The sequence below is a fragment of the Acomys russatus genome, chromosome 10, assembly GCF_903995435.1.
Source record: "Acomys russatus chromosome 10, mAcoRus1.1, whole genome shotgun sequence".
NCBI lineage: Eukaryota > Metazoa > Chordata > Mammalia > Rodentia > Muridae > Acomys > Acomys russatus.
The window spans coordinates 11,056,250-11,068,707 of record NC_067146.1 but is presented as its reverse complement, the minus strand read 5'-3'; the positions used below and the strand labels follow the sequence as shown (position 1 = coordinate 11,068,707).

Below are 12,458 nucleotides of genomic sequence, written 5' to 3'. Positions count from 1 at the left end.
CAAACATTTCCTCTCCCTTTAGAGAGAAACCTTTTCCTCCAAGATAATCTCTCAGAGGTAGCTAACCACCTCCAGCCTGGGGAATTCTCCAGCGGAAGTCACTGGGGTTAGAGCGTTGCCTCAGGGCTCATGGCCTTTCCCAGCCAAGCCTGCCCCTTAAAGCTTGGAATCTTAGAGAGGGGGCGGGGGTGGGGTGAGAAGGTGGGGGGAGTGGGGTGGTGGTGGTGGATGGTATACGGGACGGGGTGGGGGGTTGGGGGGGGGGGGGGGTATACTCACGGCCTAGCTGACCCTATGACTAAAGCTTCCCCAGTGCAGAGGGAGCCAACAAAGAATTGGAAAGAGCTGATTGGTGAGCAAGTTAGTGATCATAACCATTGGTTCACCTGAGCATTTATTGAGAAACTCTTGGCTGGAGTCTTTCCATGGTACTATCCAAACTTCAGGGAGCCCGACCTCTGAGGCAAGGAGTAACAGTTTTTGGCTAAGCGAGGAAATGAATATTTATAACCCTGACGGACAGGTACCAGATAGGAGCTTTCTCTAAGGCTGCCACATATTTAGCCCAGGTGTTCGTCTGGGATAAGAAACTGGGGTGATGCCCGCTGGCTTTCTGAACTGTGTGTGTTGGGGAGGGGGTACATTCCGTAGTCCTTCCGAAGAGGACCCGGCCTTTTCTCAAGCATCTCTTTCTCTCTTTCCAAACATTTGGGCTAAGTTTGTGTTAAAATTAAAAAGCAAGTCGGGCATGGTGGCACACGCCTCTAAACCCAGCACTCAGGAGGCAGAGGTGGGTGGATCTTAGTGAGTTCGAGGCCAGCCTGGTCTATAGCACTACGGAGTTCCAGGACAGCCAGGACTATTTAAAAAAAAAAAAAAAAAGCAGCAGATTCACCAACTGACATAAATGACATTTTCCTGATATGTGAGCGAATGTCATTTCTGAGTAAACCGATGCCACAAGAATATTAGTAGGCGAGGCCTTGCAAGAAACGTTTACGACGAAGGACATTGGAGACTGAAAGCGAACACACTAACTAGCTTTTCCCTTTCTTGCCTCCACCTGATCCCTGACCACAGTGACAAGGACATTTTTACCCCAGGACAACTCCAGAGACAAAGGCCATACATTATTACTGCGCTTCAATTCTCCTCGCCGCTGTTTTCCTTAAAGGATTTATAAAGCGGCTAGGGTCGTGCTTTTCAAAGTCGCATAGGTAGCCCCTTCTCAAACCGATGTAATTTTTCCTTCCTGTTCTGTAACTAAGATCCCCCCTTACGTGCTCGGCTTTGTCTTTACCTGCGCGCTTGTAAGAAAAAGTCCTCTGTGCCACTCCTCCTCTACGCTCACAGAAAAGCCTCCTCGGGTGGGTCAGTTAGAAAAGGACAGCGTGGGAAACCTCAGAAAGCGGCCTCCCCGAGCAGGCAGCCCCGGCCCTGCGCGGTTGGGTTCACGGCGCGGCCCCTTTAAGAGCAGGCCACGTCCCCGCCCTCCTCCTCCTCCTGGCGGCGGGGCTGGCGGTCGGCGGCAGCCGCTACGGTGCTGACAAGATGGCGGCTGGCGGGGCTGTTTGCTGCGGCGCCCGAGTGCCGGCTTCTGCCCTACGCGCTGCACAAGTGGAGCTCCTTCTCCTCCACCTACCTTCCCGAGTAAGTGCGGGGCCCCGCGCTCGAGCTGTCGGCGCCGCTCGGCGGGAGCGCGGCCCGGCCGAGCGTGCGGACGAGGGGGAGCGGAGCCGAGAGGCCCAGGCGGGGCCTGTGAGGGGAACGCGCGGCCTCCTCCGGGGCGTCTCGGTGCGGCGGCGGCGGCGGCGGCCCGGAGCTCCGGCGTGGCGGGCCGCGGCCAGCGGGAGGGCCCTCGGGGCGAGCTCGGGGCGGCGGCGAGGCGGGGCCTGCGCCGCGGGGGTTGAGGAGGAGCGGGGCGCGGGGTCCGGCCGCGGGCGAGCCGCCCCCGCCGTCTGGGGTGGTCGGGGCGTCGGGGGCCCGGACCGTCCACGACCGCTCGCTGGGATTTGCAACCCCGGAGTTCCTGGACGCGCATCAAAAGTGCTCAGCCCTGCAGGAGCCGCGGGAGACGAAGTTGGGGGGAGCCCATCTTCATCCTAGCGAGAACTTGGAGGACTGGCAAAGGGGCGTCTTGGCTTTTGGGGGGTTGGAAGTTCTGAAAAAGATCGGGGAGGCAGGCAGGTCTGGGGGAGCGCCGCTCGCCCTGGCGAACCAGCGTCTCTGCAGGGATGGCTTTATGAGCAAAACAAGTAGCCGATGCAGTTTTGTGTTGCTGTACGAATAAAAAACGACCACAGCCCCGGAGCGTACGGAACAATGGTTGTTCTCCATTTGTGTTTTTAAAATTCCTCGCGTTCGTTCAGATTTGATTTCTCAAGTCACTCGGGACTCTCCCAAGTGAAGCTTGCGGCCAGAAGATTCTCCCTTGACTGCCAACCCGCCCTGCTGTTCAGCAGGTCAAGGGTTGGCACTGAAGGGGCTGACCTGTGGTCTGATCTGGCCGGTTGTGGCCTGTTGATGGCTAGTCCATGGCCACATCCCCTGATTGATGTTGGAACCCAACTTTAAATTGAGGGTGAGCTGGATAAACACGGGCCTTCAGTTGAAGTTTGTGAACCACTGTCTTTTTGTTTTTGTTTTTGGCTTTTTAGTTTGTTTTGAGTAACCCCCCTTTGAATCTGAAGCGATTTAACATTTCTTGTGTGTAGGTTAGACTTGTTGGAGTCACTACCTCGAATGACGTTCATCCCCTCCCCCGGCCTCCCCTGCGTCCCTCCCCCGCCCCCGGGGTCCCCCCTCCCCTGTCTTGATTTAAACTACTTACAGTTTAGGTTGTCCATCTTTCCTTTAAACTTCTGGTGTAGGCACGGGGCTTGGATATCCCAAATCCCATTTGAGTGACCTGTTGTGTGGACGTGTTAAAGAGGAAGGAATTTCTAAAAGGAGCTGACCCAGTGGGACATTGGCTTTAACCAGACTCTGGTTTGGGGTGGGCGGAATCTGCTGCTGCAGTTAGAATGTGACTGGGAGAAAAAGCCACAGCTACAGGTTTCCTATGGCCGTCGAGAAAATAGCGTGTGATACATACACAGCTTGTCCTTGCACTTGGGTATCTTGTTTAATCCCAGTGGTATTTCAAAATATGTTTTTTTTTTTAATTTTAAAATTTTAATTCAGAAATATTTTTATTTTTAAAGTACTTTAGAGTTCAGTAATCTGAAGTTTTTCCTTTGAAGGAGAGTAGTTGAGTGTAGCAGCTTGAGTTTGAGACTCTTGTCAGGCAGGTTGGTGATGTGTCTGCTTAAATTGTAAAATTCCTGGTTCTGAACTTATGTCAGCAAGTATGGATGTTATTACTTTGCATGACAGGAAGTTTAAGAAAGGTATTGACTTTTAAAAACGTGTGTGTGTGTTTGTGTGTGTTTTTAAAACCACCTCTAATGGGGTGAAACAGTGAAAAGCATTATGTAATGTCTGTCTTATGCAGGTGTGATAATTTTGTTGTTGTTGTTGAAATTGTACAGCAAACAAACAGCAAACATTTATTGACAAATCTAGGCATTTTGGGGTGGTGGTAATAATTACAAAAAAAATGGTGAACGTAATGCCTTTTCACGTGCTGATCTTTATTATGAACGCTTCAAGTGTTTTAACTCATTTAATCCTTACCAGTCTTTTAAAGAATCCCAAAAAGCTGGTGCTGGGCCTGGTAGGAGACGCCTGTGATGCAAGCACTTAGGGAGCAGACGCAGAGACTCAAGTGTAAGGTCATCCTCAGCTGCACAGTAAAGTAAGGTCAGCCTGGGCTGTTACCCCTGCCCCAAATCTCCGTTTTCCCATGAGGAAACAGGCTTGGAGAGGTTCGAATTTGCCTGTGGTCATCCACCTAGGTGAGGCCAGAGTTGAATCCAGAGGATCTGCGCCACGGTCCGTGACCCGATGTGCTCTCTTTACTGCGTCTGCCCAGGTGTTGGCGTAAGAATGCAGAGCTTGGAAGGAATTCTGTTAAAGGCATGTGTGTTTTCCTTGTTTAAAGACATGGAAAGTGCTGGGGAGATGACTCAGTTAAGAGTGTCTCCTATACACGCTTGAGGACCTGAGTGCTGTCCTAGCAGAGGTAGCCGGTGTGGCGCACCTGCCACCCTGATGCTCTTGGTAGGGTAGAGACTGGGGATCCCTGGGGCTAACTGGGTACCAATGAGAGACCCTGCCTAGAAGGAACAAGGCGGAGGATGGTAGAGTAGGATACATGCACTAATCTGTACCCGTAGATACTCATGTGCATAGCACCCCCCACCCCCACGTCTTAAACTTATCTGTATTTTACTTTTTTTTTCTGAAATTTACACCTAATTTTGGAATTGCATAAACTTTGGAATTTGAGAGGTACATGTAAGTGATAGGTCATAGAATTGAGCACACTACATGTAAACACATTTTATCCATCTCTGACCCCATTCATTCTCAGATATTTGTTGTTGAACATTGTAATGAATTTGGTTGTAGTCTATTGAGTACTTGTGTTGGTGAGATGCATTTTTCATACAGTTTTGTTTAATTTTAAGCACAAACCTGCAGATGAGGAAGCTGAGATCAATGTGTAAGATACCTGCTCACCTCATACAGCTTTCCAGAGGCTTGGCGGGCTCTTGTTTAAAACCACTAGCCATCACCCTACCAAGAGCAAGCAGTTACTAAGTATCTTCTATTCCTAGATTGCCTCTTCACCCCAAACAGAAACATGAATACAACATAACATTTTACAGCTGGGGAACCTGAGCTTTAGAGGGGTTAACTTGCTTAGGTCTGGGAGTTGAAAGCATCAGAGAGTGGGCTCTGGCCCTGAGCTTTCTGACTGTCCTGGACAAGCTCCTGCTGCCTCCTCTTCAGTGTGTGATGTCACTGCTCTAAGTTAGAATAGTGAGAGGCATTTTATCTTGATGTCTGTGGGTTTGCTGTGAAACACTGGTTTACATCTGGTAATTCTGCTGATGGGGAATGATTCCCAATTTTATTATTGAATGAATTAAATAATTTTAATAGTAAGTAGCATTTGATTAGGATAGGTGAATATTTCAACTCACCTAATTTTAAAAAATCACATTTAAAAAATAAGTAGGTGCTTTGTTCTCATTGCAAAAATGCCCAAAGTTTATAATCAGAATACTTTCTAAATATCCACAGAAACAAATGTAAACTATGCTGATGCCCCATGCGGTGATTGCTAGCCATCCTTTAGATGTGTCTGCTTATTGCCTGCAGCTTAGTGTTTCATGTCTTCTCTTCGGTCTTTAGTGTACTAAGCATAAATAAGCTTTTCTGATTTGAAAGCCTATTTGCTCTGAGACAGGTGTTCTTGAGCGCCTATGTTTTGGATTTTGGGGCATATGGATTTTGGACTTTTAATTTCTATATTAGAAAGATTCTTAGTCATTAAAGTCCAAAATCTAAAACAACTCCAAAACCAGAGCTAGTCTGTCCCAATCATTTTGGCTAAGGGATGCTCAGTCCACATAATAGACATTTTCTTAGTAGATTAGATACTTTTTTTTCCTTTTAATTCACATGCATGGATACATTTATATACTAGGGAGTGGTTTTTAGTTACTTCTGAGTTCCTATGTGTTGAGTGGCTGGATTGAAGGTATTGGTTTATGCTCTTTTCTGATCTCTGTAGACTGCTGAATCCTGAGCTAATTTATTAATCATTCTTGGTATTTTAGAAACATTTTTTTGGTAATTATTTGTTTTTGTTTTGTTTTATTTTGAGTTAGGGTCTCACTATGTCACTCTGTCTGCCCTGGAACTCACTATATAGTTCAGGCTGGCCTCCAGCTCACAGAGATCCTCCTGCCTCTGCTTCCTGAGTGTTGGCACTAAAGGCTGGCACACCCAGCTCAGTTTCATTTGTTTTCTGAAACAAGGTCTCCCTCTATAGCCCAGGCTGGCCTAGAATTTACTGTGTAATCCAGGCTAACCTTTAATTTAAGCTAACCTTCTTTCCTTAGCCTTGAGCACTTGGGGGCAGAGGCAGGTGAATCTCTGTGAGTTTGAGGCCAGCTACAGGCACATAGTGAGAGCCTGTCTAGGAAAAAAATTGGTAGAGGAACAAATGGCTCTAATATTTGCACTAGCTTTTTGGTCCTGATACAGGGAGTTCTTGATGTTTTATATGCAGATAATATGTATTGCAATGCTTTATAACCATCTCTCTTGTTTTTCAGTCATTCAGAGATTGCATTTGGAAATGAGAGATTTTCTGTTTTTTGCTTGTTTGTTTTTATTTTTTCCTTTTTGATCACATTTTTACTGATGATGATGTGTGTGTACGTGTGTCATAATGTGCTTGTGGCAATCAGGACAACTTGGGGGAGTTCTGTCCATTTGCCATGTGGGTCTTGGGTATCATATGCAGGTCATCAGGCTTGTTGGCCTGTATTTTACTGCTGAGCTATTTTGATGGTTTAGAAATGAGAGGCGTAGATTTCAATGTATATAGAATGTTTCAAAGAAAGCAGTTAAGATCTCTGATTATTGCTTGCTTATAATACGAGCTGTTAAATCTGTGATAAAGGCCTTTAGAAAAGAACATTCATGAACCTGATCTGTCTGTATAGGCTAGTATAGGACATTGACATCTGCGTCACCTCTGTGGCTCTTGGTGGTCAGCCTTGGTGGCAAGCACCTTTCCCTGCCGAGCTGTCTCACCGCACCTCTTTACAGTTTTCTTTTTGAGCCAGGGTCTTATTGATTAGGGTAGGCTAGCTGGCCAATGAGCTGCTGGGCTGTCCCTCTGTGTGCCCCTCCAGTGCTGCCACATCTGCTCTCCATGTGCGTGTGGGATCTGGGCTTGAGCGGTTCCCCGTGCTTATGTGGCAGCAGCTCACCATCTCCCCAGCCTCAAAAAAAATTTTTTTTAATATGATAGGGTTGGGTTTTTTTTTTTTTAACATTTATTTATGCTTTATTTCAGGGTTTAATAGTTTCTGTGTTTTCTTTTTGTCAATTTTATTGCTATTTTCTTTTTAATGGTATTATAAGTTGAATTATTTTCTTTAAAGAAAAAATGATTAGGGGCTGGAGAGATGGCTCAGTGGTTAAGGACACTCATTGCTCTTCCAGTGGACTCAAGTTCAATCTCCCAGCACCCACATTGTGGCTCTTGTGTGTAACCACTTGTATGTAACACTTTCTTCTGGCCTGTGTGGCCACTTATTCTCATAGACAAAGGCACATACAAACATACATACAATGAAAGAAACTGAAACTAAATAAATATAAAATTCATGAAATTTATTCTTTGGTAATTCACATACGTACATGATGATTCTGATAACCCTCATCACCCTCTTACAAGCTTCTTTCCCACATTATGTCTTTTTTGTATTGCACTGTGGCCCTCTAATATGGTAGCTTTTGTTTGTAGTATTGGTGTATTTTGGGAAAGTAGTTTTTTTCTCATCAGCTCTCTTTGGGATAGTACTCTTAGAAAGATCACTTGTATATAAACTTCTTGACTCATGAATGTTTGTAGAATCCTTCAAGTCAAATAATTGTTTATAGGCTACTAAATATATTTATCCTACAGGTAAAAGAATGCAGTTTATAGGTTTTTATCATAAAATAAATGTTACCCATTAAAATTTTCCATCTTTGAAAATATGCAGAAAAGAAAGTGTCTTAGTTAGGGTTTTATTGCTGTGAAGAGACACCCTGATCATGGCAACTCTTATAAAAGAAAACATGTAATTGGGGTTGCCTTGCAGTTCAGAGGGTCAGTCCGCCACCATCATGGCGGGAAGCGTGACAGTGTGCAGGCAGACATGGTGCTGGAGAAGAAGCTGAGAGTCCTACATCTGGATCCTCAGGCAGCAGGAAGAGAGAGAGAGCCACACTGGGCTTAGCTTGAGCATATAAGCCCACAGAGCCCACCCCAGCAGTGACACACTTCTTCCAGCAAGGCCGCATCTCCTAATAGTGCCCCTCTCTATGGGCCAAGCATTCACACATAGGAGTCAGTGGGCCCATTCCTATTGCAGAAGGCCACTTTCATCTTCGCATGGAATGGATTTGAATGGTCTGAAATCTTCCTCTATGAAGTTGCTGAGTAGCGTCTAAGTGAGATACCCTAGAATAATATATTTTGGATTGACAGGTAATGGGAATTGGAGAGTGAGTTCTCATGTATGTGTTGAAGACTGTGGGATCTTTTCTATGTATGGATTAGTAGCCCCTTAAGTTTAGGCATATATTCTTTGTTACTTAGCCATAGCATTATCCACATTTCACTTCCATTTATTCTTTGGCTGGAGTTTTGTCTTTTCATTTTTGTTCCCCCCCCCCCCCCCAGTGCATATGGACATATTGACCAGGCTGGTCTTCACCAACACCCGTATTCAAGCAAATCTCCTACTTCACTGTCCTGTCTGTACCACTATGCCTAGCGTTATTGCTTAATATTGAATGAACATTGGGATCCTTTAGTTACTTTCTTCTGTTTTGTTTTCTTTGTTTGTTTTTTTCTTTTTCTTCTTCCTTTTCTATTTATTTATTTATGTGTTTATTTATTTATGACAAGGTCTCACTATGTAGCTTTGGCTGGCTGGCCTTTGTAGACCAGGCTGGCCTTGAACTCAGAGATCCACCTGTCTGTGGCTCCTGAGTGCTAGGATTAAAGGTAGCTTATCACACCAGGCTCCATTATGATTTTTTAATATGTTAACTTCTTAGCTTTTCTGTTCTTAGAGAGCATTCTCTGACTAGTTCCATACCTTTGCTGAGCTTAGTTTTATGGCTCAGCATTTTGATAAATTTTATGTATACTTGGAAATACTTTATTATTTTATATACTATCTTCCTTGTATGTTTAGAAAGTTGAGTTTATGAATTATGCTGTTCAAATGTTCTGTATCTATTTAGGTTTTATTTTTAAACTGAGTTTCATTATTTTGTGTGTTTGCATGATGTATGTGCCATGGCCTGCATGGAGGTCAGGACAACTTTGTGGAATCCATGCCCTCCTTGCACCTTTACATGGGTTCCTCAGGTCAGTAGGCTGGAACTGCAAATGACTTTATTTTTATTTAATAATTCTTTTTATTTTCTGTGCATGGGTACTTTGCCTGTATGTATGTCTGTGAGAGGGTGTCAGATTCCCTGGAAGTGGAGTTAAAGACAGTTGTGAGTTACCAGGTGGGTGCTAGGAATTGAGCCTGTGCTTTTAACAATTGCGCTCTCTCTCTAGCCCCTATGTAAATGGCTTTAAATACTGGCCATCTTGTTGCCTTGATTTCTCCCTCCTCCCCCCCTCCTTAGAACATAGGTGATTGAACCCAGGTCCTTATGTGTGCTAGGCCAGTACTCTTTTCTTTTTTTGGTTTTTCGAGACAGGGTTTCTCTTGTAGTCCTGGCTGTCCTGGACTCACTTTGTAGACCAGGCTGGCCTTGAACTCACAGCGATCCACCTGCCTCTGCCTGCTGGGATTAAAGGTGTGCGCTACCATGCCCAGTTGCAAGTACTCTTTCATTAAGTTACATCTCCAGCTTTACTAGATTTGAGTTTTTTCTCTTTTTTTCATTGCAGAGAGGTGTGCCTAGGTAACGGTATGGTGTTTAAATCTGCGTTTTTCCTTCTAGTTCTTTAGGAGCCATGGGATTTGAAGTCATGTTACTAGGTGCATACAAGCGTGCCACTTTATCTTTCTAGCAGACTGGGCTGTTACCTTTAAAAAAATTTTTTTAATCTCTAATAATGACTTTTGTGATTCCTGCCTTTAAAATCTACTTGGTGTAGTTTTACCTGCTTTATTTGAGCTACTTTTTGTTGTGTGTAACCTTTACTCAGGTTTTCTTGGTTTACTCATGCATGCTAGATACCTCCTTGTCCAGCTCTCCTCTTACTGCACATGGTTATGTTTTCATAGATCTGTTTCTCTTTAACAACATGCGGATTTTTAAAAAAGATTTGTTTATTTATTATGTATACAGAATTCTGCCTGCAGGTACACCTACAGGCCAGAAGAGGGCACCAGATCTCATTATAGATGATTGTGAGTCACCATGTGGTTGCTGGGAATTTGAACACAGAGCTTTTAGAAGAGCAGACAGTGCTCTTAAGCTCTGAGCCATCTCACCAGCCCAACATATGGATTTTTCAAAATTAAATTCATTCATCCATTCATCCATCCATTCACTTAGAGAGAGGGGGGTGGATGTGGGGGGGGAAGGGAGGTGGGAGGGAGAGAGTAATATGTGGAAGTCAGAGGACAGATTTCAGAAGTTAGTTCTCTTCACCCATTGTGTCGATTCCAGGGATTAAAATCAGGTCATCAGGCTTGGTGGCAAGTACCTTTACCCACCCAGCCAAGATCAGAGTATTTTACTGTTAAATTATAGCTAGCTTAGGTTTCTCTTTCTTCCTGCATATTAAAAATATTGTATCGCACACCTTTCTGTGATTGCAGGCCTGTGTCATCTTAGCATTGATTCAAGCATCTGCTTACCAGCAATTACTTAGTTATGTTTTACTTTTGGTTTTGCTTATTTGTAAATCTCTTTAAAGTTGTTGTTGTTGTTGTTTTTTGAGGTCTAGAATGGAAAATTTAATCTTTGTTATAAATATATCGTATTTTTCCATTCCTATAATATGATTTCATATTACTTGTGTTTTTATTAGAACATTTGTGGAAATCTGTTTATGTTATGGCATGTTTAGAAAGGAGATAATTGGGTTTCAGGACAGTCTTTTGGCTTATGGCTGTTACTATTTAGTGACTTAATATCACTACATTGCTTTACTATGACTTGTATGTCTTATTATTAAGGTCATGGCCATGTGGTCTGAATGAGAATAACCTCCATAGACTCATATATTTGAATGTTTGCTTCCCAGTTGGTGAACTATTTAGGAAGGATTTAGAACTTAATGTTGATTTGTGAACTTAATGTTTTCATTTCTTTTGCAAATATGCCTAGGGGTAGAATTTCTGGGGTTAACTATTTTAGGAACTGTCAGATTTTTTTTGTCAGTTCTTTTTTTTTCCCTTTGTTATTAAAGAAGTGCCTAAGAAACTATTTGATATCACTTCATAAACAAATGTCCTATATTGAGAACGACCATATGGGATTAGATTATCTTGCTGTTAACTTAGTTGCACAAATTTTTATGGCAAGTTAGTCTTTTCTCTTTATTTATGTTGAGAATATATGTTATATATATACATACATACATACATACATACATACATATATATATGTATTTGAGTGTGTATATATTTACCCCATACTTTCAGCCTTGAAGATATTTGCTCCTATCTATTAATGTGCATATGTCTCTGTCTCTCTTTCTCTCTCTCTCTCTCTCTCTCTCTCTCTCTCTCTCTCTCTCTCTCACACACACACACACACACACACACACACTCTCTCTCTCTCTCTCTCTCTCTCTCATTATTTGTGCTGAGAAAATTGGTTGAAAATTGACTTTTAGAATTACATTATTTAAGGTGGGGCATGGTGACACACACCTTTAATTTCAGCACTCAAGAGGCAGAGGCAGGGGCAGGTGGATCTCTGTGAGATTCAGGCCAGCTTAGTCTATATAGCAAGTTCCAGTCTCAAAACAAACAAATTATATTGTTTATATATGAAATATGAATAAGATTTTTAGAAGGGTTGAAAGTTGTTTATGAACAGAAACTGAGCCATTTTATTATTATTATTATTATTATTGTTATTATTATTATTATTATTATTATTATTTTGGTTTTTTGAAACAGGGTTTCTCTGTGTAGCTTTGGCTATCCTAGACTCTCTTTGTAGACCAGGCTGGCCTCGAACTCAACAACGATCCACTGCCGCTGCATCCCGAGTGCTGGGATTAAAGGCATGCACCACCATGCCTGGCTGAGACATAAATTTTTAAAGTGCTGAAAATAACTAATTTCTCCAGAGCTTAGAATATTGGGTAGTTGAAAAATCATACTTCTAGGTCTTTGGCATTCGTTGAAGTCATGATTTCCAACAGCTGTGATAGTGAACAGTGGATTTGAAGACAGATTATTAAAAATATTTTATTGTCATATTATAGCATTGAGTTGCAATTAGAGCTTTTCATATTTCTGGCTATCTTTACCACAATGTATAAGGTACTTTACTGACTTGTGGTAACACTTGGGCCTGTGTCAAGGTAAGGGGTGATAACAGATGACGCTGTAGTCATCCTTGTTCAATAGAATGGTTTAGTTGAGGGTAGTAAAGTCTTAAGTTTAGAGTTTCAGTTGGATTAATACTGATAGGCTTTTATATTTTTATTTCCATTCATTCTTCTATAATAAAAGTAACACAACAAGTATAATAAAGCTGTAAAAATGAATTCTGAGCTATGAAAATGTCAGTCTGTGAAATCTAAAATTGCTACTAGACGGTCTGGGGTCTTTATGCTTTAGCAGATAATT

At 43.0% G+C, this 12,458-nt stretch overlaps 1 protein-coding gene across 1 annotated transcript in view; it reads left to right on the top strand.

The window, feature by feature from the left end:
- The first annotated feature begins 1,551 nt into the window (after positions 1-1,551).
- Mkln1 (muskelin 1) overlaps positions 1,552-12,458 on the top strand; it is a 123,213-nt gene continuing 112,306 nt past the window's right edge. Inside the window, 2 exon segments of the mRNA XM_051151766.1 lie at positions 1,552-1,572; positions 1,574-1,650. Of these exon segments, the coding sequence (XP_051007723.1) occupies positions 1,552-1,572; positions 1,574-1,650 (98 nt within the window).